Source organism: Dryas octopetala, chromosome 9 (genome assembly GCF_963921425.1).
Source record: "Dryas octopetala chromosome 9, drDryOcto1.1, whole genome shotgun sequence".
NCBI lineage: Eukaryota > Viridiplantae > Streptophyta > Magnoliopsida > Rosales > Rosaceae > Dryas > Dryas octopetala.
Genome location: NC_141374.1, coordinates 5,475,887 through 5,486,291, shown reverse-complemented (window position 1 = coordinate 5,486,291; position 10,405 = coordinate 5,475,887). Strand labels below are relative to the sequence as shown.

Below are 10,405 nucleotides of genomic sequence, written 5' to 3'. Positions count from 1 at the left end.
GACATTATATTTAGATTAGAAATTTATGAACTCGTACATGGTTTGTGATTTTGAAATTTAAATGTTGGTGTTTTTAGCTTGAGTTTGAAACCAAAGTATGAAACCTGCACATCTCAGTCTGCCATTTGTTTTCAATTTATGAAAGTTTATACCTAGTGATGTACTTGTTAGGTTTAACTAGCAAACGATTGATTCTTGGACTTTTATTTTCTGAAAATGCAGTTGGGACATAAGCTTGTAGAAAAGGGTATCATATACTTATGTTGCTTACCCTTCATGAACATTTGATTTTTCATGTGTATGACTTTGATTGTTGGCCGGAGTAAAGAGTCGTTTGTGTTTCTTTTGAATTTCTAATTGTTGGGTTTTATTTATAATGTGAATTTGATAAACCCATTAAAAAGAAGTTGTGCCCCTGTGTGTTGCGTGTTAAAGCCTCAAAACTTAAATGAGTACGTTAATTCTAAAATGATTTACAGATTTTTATCAGTGGAATTTTGGGAATGAACTGGCTTCATTTCTACCTTTGTTATTAGTATAAGCTTATGGAATAATGGAAAACAATTGTACATTTAATGAAATTTTTTTCTGCATCACAAAGAGCTAATCTGTTTAAGAATTAGTGATTGCAATGGTGCTTATAGGAGTGTCAATTTGATCTGGGTTTCCACTTAAACTTCGAATTGTTCAGTTTTCTTAATTCTATCTGTGATTTCCAGGTTCTGCTTCCTATATTGGTTGGCTTTGTTTTGTTTCGTTTTATTTTCTTCCTTTTTTTTCTTCTCCATTCCTATTTTGCAGACATGCTTATTTAAGTGTGAGAGGGACAAAGCAGCAATGGCATTCTTTGTTTATCGTCCTTCAACTCCACATTGCAGAGGTTGACCTCAAGAGATGTGAGCCTTGGTCCTCCCAGGTATACATTCATTCATTATCACATTGCAATTTGCATGCATATATATTGAAAGTACGTTCTACTTATATTTATTGATTCCATTTCCTTAATCTTTGGTTGAAAATCTTTGTTAATTAATTAATTTTTTCTTTTTTGTGCTAATTAATTAAGTCGATCTTCAATCTTCATGGGTTTCAAAGGTCCCCTCTCTGCTACTAGTGGGTCTCAAGTCCCACAAATTAAGACACAGCTCAAGTAGTTAGCTAGTGTTATTATATATATATATATAGCTAGCCTTACCAAGCTTTTTTCATTAACATTTTAACTTGAGCAGAAACAAGTAAATAAACATGTTTAAGTGTTTAACAAATGAACAATCATTAATTCTCTCATATGTCTGAGGAAGAGTTATTGCATATATTATTCTCTCATATGTAATATGTTATATAGTTCTGTATATAAGTGTCTCTGTCGCTGTCTACATGCAGACTTGGAGTTGAGCATACCTTTTTCAAAGCTAGGTAGACTTAATTAATTATTTGAGGGGCATATATTATATGATATAATTAATCTGTGGGCAGAAAATCTATGTATATGGATCTCATGGCAGGCTGTTATCTGACAAATTAATTTGAATCATTTAATAGCATTGATGGCTGGGTGTAGGGTAATACTTCTTTATATTAGACATAAAAGTAATTTTAGATGTTCTAAACCTTTATTACAATATGCATGTGGCAAATATTTTCTTAGTACCTATTTTTACATTGTTGTCTAATATGAGTAAGTGGAGATACAATTTTGTAAGAGGTTGTTTTACAAGAATATATAACATAAGGTTTTTGTTTGAACTTTGGAATGCAGCGGGTTTTGTCGTCCAAGGAAATAAACTTTCCTTATCCTCTTGGATTGACTCTACTTCACATGGTCTTCTCCTCTGTCTTATGCTTTCTACTCACCAAAGTTTTTAAGGTATTTATTTAAGTTACCAAATACTGTGATGATTATTAAGTAAAAAATACCTGTACTCTAAAACTTATTTTTTTACTTAACAGATTATGACAATTGGATGGATTAATGAAAAACAAAGAGTAGCTGTGTTTTATGTTTACTGTATTATTCTCTAGCTTTACTCTAATAATATGTCCTATAATGTCTTGGGGTGGATATGGAGGTGCACCCTGGGGTGACCTATATATTGTGCCTTGTTTGACTGCTACCTTGTCGAATCTGACTTTTCAATGCATTTTTTTTATGGGAAAAAAATAATGGGTTGTTTTATCTACCTTAGAAAGTACATTTGTCATTTGAATGTCTTCCAAATATGTTATATATATATATATATATTTATCAGTTGGTGAACCTTGTGTATGAAATTGAAGCTTGGCCAAATTGGAAAAATATTCTATTATATAGTTAATTAAATATGAAGTAGATATGGGCCAACACAGTTCATTTGTTTAGTTTTGATTTCCTGCACAATATCTAGATATGCTAATATGGAGGGATATGTGAATTGATATAACATGTGTTGATTTAGCTAGCTCAAGCACTTGTTTTGATTTAATAGCTCAAGTACTTGACTTATGGTGTTCTTCTTGTATGCTAGCTCAAGTACTCATTTTGATTTTTTATAAGTGTAATTTTGTTTTATTAGTTTCTTATAATTGGTATTTTCTTTTGGCAGCTTAGGGACACTCAGCTATTGGAATTGGATGCTTGCTTATAGGAAGTAGCAAATTGATTTAGTTGTGTTTGTTTCTATAGGGCCTAATATATGCATTACTGTTATATAGGGAAAACATGAGACATTATTGTACTTATTGAGCCTTATGTAATACACTTAATTGATTCTTTTGAGGTCATTTAATGAGATGTGTCTTACCATTTACTATTGACAGCATTATATAATTTACTCTTGAAAGCAACAAAAAAATGACATGGAAAAAATGCTATGGAAAAGGTATAAAAAGAACTATAATAGTATTCTAAACACTAGCAACACATATGCTATTAAAAGCCACAATAATAGCATTTTAAAATTGCTATGGTATATATTTCTATAGCATTTCGATCACGCTATTATATATATCTTTTATAGCATTTTAAAAATGCTATAGAAAGGTTTTTTTTAATAGCGTTCCAAAAATGCTATAAAAGACCTTGGGTCTATTATAACGTCGGCTGACATAGCGTTTTCAATAACGCTATAAAAGGGTTTTTATAGCGTTTTTTGAGTGCTATAAAAGCCCTTTTCTGTTCTAGTGATCCAAGGGGGAGTGTTGTAAATATATTGTTATATGTGGCTATCCCTGTAATTAGTTGTAGGGGCATACTAGTAAATATACAAAACCTAGTAAACCCTACTTCTATATAAGGATATTTATAACATGAATAAGAGTGACTGATCATATTCTCTCTGCCTCCTCTCTTTCACAAACCCTAGATTTCTACATACTTTTACAACATCATCAACTCAAATGGATCCTTCAAATTATTGGGACTTCTTTTCTATTTTATTTTTTTAGAGACAAGGGGAATAGCATAGTAGTTAACATTTGGTCATGTCATGTACCTGTGGTGACAAAAACATTTTTTTTTCCACATGTGGTGACAAAAACATTTTTATTTTCCAACGCATTTTTTTTTATACATCGTCATCATGTAAACTCCAACAACTTCACTTACACAGTTACACTTCTTTGATCTCTAATTTGCTGGTAAGTAAGCAGTCGCTGTTGTGGTTGCTTCTGCAGCCAATCCCAGACAGGATCATTTCACTTGTCTCTGTATATTAGAGATTATATAGCCTAATAAAGTCAAAGCACAAGCGAGCTTTCCTTGAAAGCCTCCTAAATAAAAATGAATGCCTTGGTATTACTGTATTAGTGACTGCCTAACTATTTAAATTATAGTTTTGGATTGATTATTGCTTTAGATAATTTAGATTGGGTCATGTTTATACCTGTTTTTACCCCTCCCAGAATTAATTTGGAGATATGATGGTCATGAAAGGAACAATTGGACAAAATTGGCTGGGCGAAGGCTTTGGTCTGGGCAAAGGCTTTGGCTACATGGCCTTGGCAAGTGATTAAAATACAAGAATTTGGTGGGTACAAAGGTGTTTTTCACGTGGCTTTGGAGGGTGATTGAAACAAGGTTTACATATATATTTGGAGGGATTTTCTCTAGAGAATATGTCTGCATTTTTCAAAATTTACGAGTGCTGACATGAGATAGATAGTGTGTCGACACAAATAATGTGTTGCAGCAAGTTTTGAAATTTCGTGTTGACACACTATCTATCCCATGTCGATACTGTATCAGCATCTGCAAATTTTGAAAAATACCAATATCCTTTGAAGGATTAATATATTTGGATATATATATACAAAAATGCTCTAAAACTAACTAGTTAGTAAGTTAATACAAAGCTAACCACCATGTTGGGTCCACTGCACAATGTAATCTCAAAATCCGAACCATTTATCTTTTAGGCCCTACTTCAAAGATCATTCATGTAAAAAATCTCTAAAATCAGAAGTCATTTAGCCATTTAATTATAATAACAACTATTTCTATGCTTTTATTGAAAATACTGATCGTCTATTTATTTGATCTCAATTAGATGACTATATGATTTTCGATTTAGTTGATTTTTTGCAACGATGATCTTTGAAATATGGCCTAAATAATTGATGGTTCGGATTATGAGATTAGTGATGTGGTGGGCCCAAAAACATGGTTAGTTTCATATTATCTTGCTAACTGGTTAGCTTTAGAGCACTCCTCATATATATATATATATATATATATATAATAAGCATGTATTATGTGAATGGAAGCATTTTTTGGGAAGGAATGAAATGCATCATGAAGTGTTCTCTTAGTGGGCCCACACTCCATCATCATTTGTTCATTAGAAATGAATATTATAAGAGGAGAGGACAGAACATGAGAATGAGTTTATGAAGCTCATGGTCAAGTAACATTTTTTCGCCCAAAGCCTTTCGGCTTTGGGCATGAAGTAATCAAAGAGTGACTCAGCTTTTCTCATCATCCTTATCCACTCAAGTAGCTCATTTACAGCTGTCTACCTACTCCCAAAAACATTTCATTCACAGTCACACACATAGCTAGAAAGAACTTGGGTTCAAAGTAAAAGACTGATTATAAAAGAAAGCTACATGCAATTTCAAAGGCTCTCTCAAATACCCACACAACCCCATAAAACTCACAAACAATGTGAATCTCCCAGCAACTTTTGCTCTCAAATTCAGCCCAGCGGCTTTTATTTTCTCATATCTCTTTTATTTTTTGCATAGCCTTTTAAGGCCTTTTTTATTGTATTTGCTTGTGTTTATACAATTTCCTTGTATTTCGGATTTCTCAGGAACACTTCTTGGTCTTTAAATTTTATTTTAATGATATTTTCCGTCAAGCTCTCTATTAAAATTATATTGTCATTTTATTTACATTTTGGTTGTTCATTCTCAAAGTCCTAGTCAATCTAGGCAAGAAAAGACCAAGATAGATTTTTCTCGTTCCTTTTCTATTGCATAATCGTTGTTAGAAGTCAAATCTCAAATTTGGTGCATTTAATTTCCTTTTTATTCGAATACTATCTCTTTTTTTATTTGGCTACTCAAAGCCGAATAGTGGCACGCCCACACACTCACACCCCAAAGGTCGTGGTTTTCGCCTACAGCGAGGCGTGTTGTGGTAGAGACATTTTATGCCATAAAAGGTCATAAAAAAGTTTCACACAATCAACTTTGTTTAAATAATTAAGATTGGGCCAATAAGAAGACAAGAATTATTAACTCCAAGGTGTTAAAAGGGTGATATATATAAAGGAGAACTCTTGGGCTCAGGCTAAGAGTAAAGCAAAGTGTTGTTGAGTAATAGTTTACAAATTATAGTGATGATGAATCATATTCCTGTACAATATAATGATGAGTGACAGAGTGAACAAATAGAACCCTCAGTCTTGTGTGGATTATGTACAAGTAGTCTCTCCAATTATTTCTATATACACTTGTATATGGAGTACATTAATCGTACGTGAACAAATACAAATACTACACCTTATTCTTGAGTAAGTTACATCTTATGACTATATACATTCATGGTTCATCTGTACAAATTCAACTAACAAGTTACTATGACTATGTACATGCATATATACAAGTAGATATCAGATCTAAACCTTCCATAGAGGACGAAGTCCATGGCTTCTCCTAACAATGCCAAATGGTGAGGGAGCATTCTCTATCTCCTTGAAACTCTCTATTGAATACACATCCCAACCATTATCCCTCCAATTGGCTGAATAAACTTCCGGCACATGTGCAACTTCCCCATAATCTTCACCTCCATGAGGCTGCAGTTTCAAGATCAATTCATTCGGCATTTCAAAGAATTCAAGCAATTTCAGTTTGGTGAGGTGCTTGACTCCTGATGGTACCCTCTTCAACAACTTACACCGTTGGATTGTCAGCTTTTCAAGGCATGGCATTGCTCCCTTCTCCACCTTCACACATTTGAGATTGTCAAATTTGTCAAGCCCCAAAACCTTGAGCTTTTTAAATCCCCCACCCTTAAAAGACAACATGTCACTATCACAAGCATGAAGCAGTTCAAGATGAACAAGATTGGGCAAGTCCTGAAGACGTACAAGCTGATCATCTTCTAACCGGCTCCATTTCAAAAATAATTTGACCAAGCTACAAAGTGAAGGTATCCAATTTGGCAACTCTTCCAAACGTCCTGTCAGGTATAGTCGTTCGAGAAACTGAGGAGGAGAAGAAAGGTGTTGAAGATCAATTATCTCACTCTCTCCGGTTGATATTACAGAAAACGCACGCAGCTTGGTCAATCTTTCAAGCGACGAGCACAAAGCCAATCCATCTTGTCTTCTCAATTTCATAATGCCTAACCTCCTGAGTTGCTTCAGCTTGCCTAACTCCCTCATTGTCATGCCACAACCTTCATGATTTGCCTCAATAAAACACAGTTTTTGCAAGGACTGCAAATCTCCTATTTTTGTAAGGGCTTTAAACCCAAACTTAGAATAAAAGTGTGCATAAGATTCAATCTTAAGATGATAAACCAGGAGATGGCGAAGCTTTCGAAGCTTCAGTATCTCAAGAGGCAATTCAGTGACACGGGTCTTTTTAAGATCCAATGTCTCCAGGTTTAGAAGATTCCCTATGCTTCTTGGAATGACTTTCACCCGGGTTTTCCTCAAGCTTAGATAACTTAAATAAAACAGGTCCAAGATTTCTCTTGGAAATGTCTTTATAGGTGCAGCTTCCAAGTCTAACAGCCTAAGCAGCCTAAAGCCATTGGGAAAACATTTACGCATGGATGACCTCCCAACCGCCCCAAACACAAACAAGGAACGAAGTTGAGGAACTGACCTGTTTTCTTGGACAGTTTGCAATGCATTATGTATGGACAGGCGGCGAACTCTATCAGGCCAGATTGTGTTCTGTTCCTTCATTATGGCTGCAAAGTTCTGATCCCTTGACTTTGAAATAATGATCTCTCGCCAAAGGTCATGGATGCGATAAGTTTTGACCCGCCCATCACTTGTTATGTCTCCCACAAGCATCAAATTTCTGTTCAAGAGCTCCTTGAGGTAGTCCTCAGCTACTTCCTCCAGAGTTCTTCCTTCTATAGCTTCAACAAATCCTTCTGCTATCCATAAGCGAATCAGTCTCATACGCCGAATCAGATGGCCCTCAGGAAAGATGCTCAAGTACAAGAAACAAGCTTTCAGATAATAGGGCAAGTCATTGAAACTGAGACAAAGTACTTTCTTCAAATCTTCGAGTTTGTCATTGCCATGAATTTCAGCTCCAAGACTATGACAGATGACATCCCACTCATCTATCCTGCGCTTGTCTTTTGTAGCCAGAACACCACTTATTGCCACAATTGCAAGGGGTAGACCCTCACACTTTTTCAGAATACATTTACAGATTTTGAACAGATAAGGAGGGCATTGCTTCCCCTGAAATGCCTTCCTACTGAACAGATTCCAAGACTCATCTGCAGGCAAGGGCCTCAAGTCATAAACCTTTTTACCTTCGGATTCTGAGCAAGAGGTGAATGCTACATCAGCGTTACGTGTAGTGAGGATGATTCTGCTGCCAAATTTCCCGGTAGGCAAAGCATATTTGACAGTTTCCCATTTGTTAGCGTGCCACACATCATCAAGAACAATCAGGTACCTCCTTTTTTGCAGCAAGTTCTTAATTCTTGCTTTCAATTCATTGCTATTCATGTCATCCACACCTTCTGGAACTGGCCTCCTGATTGCATAAAAGAGTTTATGAATAATGTCTTTAAGGAGATCCTCTACCTGAAAAGATTGAGAAACCGTGACCCAAGCACGGGTTCTGAATTGTTTCTTCACTTCTAGGTCGTCATAGACTTTCTTCACCAAGGTGGTTTTCCCCATACCTCCCATTCCAGTCACTGAAATTACTTCACGTCCAGAGCTACCCTTCACCAACCACCCCACCAGTTTCTTTTTAGGCTTGTCGATGCCAACAACATCACTGTTGTCTAAAAGAAGAGCATCCTCTCGCCGATCATGCCACGTGTCACCTGTTGCAAATCGAAGAATGAAGAAAAGAACATTGTATACCAACTTAGCATTTTGGATATCTCATGAGTCATTTAGTAAATATAATGCTATACCCTATAGCAGAGAGTCATATGTTTCATGTTCAAAGAGTGTAAGATTATGCGTAATATATTACATCAATCATTTTTCTGTCCTACTCTAAACAATTCCCTGTTGGTACAATGAAAATGCTATAGCAGGTTGATTTCAACCCCTCCTCCTACACCTTTCTAGTAAGACTATTGAACAATCATTTCAATAAGATGATTGGATAATCTTAATTTAGATGCTATGAGTAAATAAGATGAGTGGATAATCTTAATTGAACATTGAAATCCATCTATACTAAAAGCTTGAACAATCTAGAGAGGACAAAAGAAACACCACAAAGAAGATCACTATTGAGCTCCTAGCTAGAACAATATTAATCTAAGGTTGAACTATTCTTCTTTTCAAGAAAAACAAAAGAAAAAGCCAAGTTGCATGGTAGTGAAAGTATGATTAAATACCTGAATCGGTAAACATTGAACCGTTTGCAGCAATTTTAAGCTTAGGAAGGAGTCTTTTATGAACTGCAAAAATATGTCTAATTCGGGTGTTGATGCTCCGTAATTCCAAAGCAACGCGGTATTTAGCTTTCAAGTTCTTAACGCAGTCGCAAAGCCTATAGAAAGGGCTATACATGTGTTGCTGGCCATGATTGTTATGTGCTTGGAGAAGTGTAAGTTCATCCATAGCATCTTCTGCATCATGAGCAACATCACGTACTTGCTTCACCCATACTTTGAGTTCCTCATCACTTTCTTCCATTTTATCTGCGTCCCTCAATAAGGCCCTCATTGGCTCCAATTCCCCTTTTAGGTACAGAAGTTCTTCTGGAGCCCCACTGACCAGTTGAACCCCATTCTCAAAGAAAGGTGAAATCTTGTTGAGTAAAAAGTTGACTGCACTTTCTGCCATTCTCTCACAAAGTTACTCCTTTTATTCCTTGGCAGTCCAAAGGACTTTCGGTAGAATGACACTCTCCTTTATATAGGTAACAAGTCCTCCGCGTTGCCTTTTTGGGCAAGCAACAATTTTCAACAAGTAACAACTGACTTTGCAAATGCTTCATCAACAAGTTATGAGGGATAAAAATAACTATATCTACGTATATACATATATAATGTAGTGATCAGACCTTTTTGGTCACCCAGGAATTTTCATAGCAAACATCTAGTATATATTACACGTGAATATGATAAACAACTAGTATGTAAATCAAAATATGATATGGAAATTACACATGAATTCTTCCAATTTCATCAGACCAAGAAACTGAACAATAAGTGTAAGAATGACAATAAATCCAGACTACATGGGAAATGAATTAGAAAACACCATCTGAACCATTAATGGCAAGTATATGGAAGTTTGGCTCAAAATTTTAAGACATAAAATATGAATGCTTAAGAGTGCGAATTCACAAGAGAGGTTGTTTCTAACAAGTTTGCCAGAAAGATAAATGAATTAAAATATTCCTTTTTCTTTTTCAAATATTCCCAGTTACGTGTGGAGTGCCTATAAGTGGTTGTGCTAAAGTCAATCAGGATGCCAACAAGAATGGAAAATGCTAAAAGGACAAAAAATTTATGAAATTAGCTGATCACATGAAAATTTGATGTGTGTACCTATTATAACTATTATGAATCTCTGATAAGCTGTTAATTAACATATCCACTGTCACGTCATGTTAATTAATAGTCCGAAAGTATGATCGCTCTAGTATTAGTCAACCTGACCGTAGGTATCACGGTAGTTTAACAATGTGGATTCATGCCAATCACCCAATATCTTCTGATCTTCACTTACATGATTACATCCTAGTGGCTGAT

At 35.3% G+C, this 10,405-nt stretch overlaps 1 protein-coding gene across 1 annotated transcript; it reads right to left on the bottom strand.

Moving 5' to 3' along the window:
- Positions 1-5,885: 5,885 nt before the first annotated feature.
- On the bottom strand, positions 5,886-10,210 carry LOC147273385 (disease resistance protein RPM1-like). Its single transcript, XM_086255928.1, has 2 exons — positions 9,041-10,210; positions 5,886-8,512 (listed from the first exon to the last, which is right to left on the bottom strand). Exons 1-2 carry the CDS (start codon positions 9,489-9,491, stop codon positions 6,099-6,101), a joined length of 2,865 nt encoding a protein of 954 aa, XP_086112054.1. The 5' UTR covers positions 9,492-10,210; the 3' UTR covers positions 5,886-6,098.
- Positions 10,211-10,405: the final 195 nt, after the last annotated feature.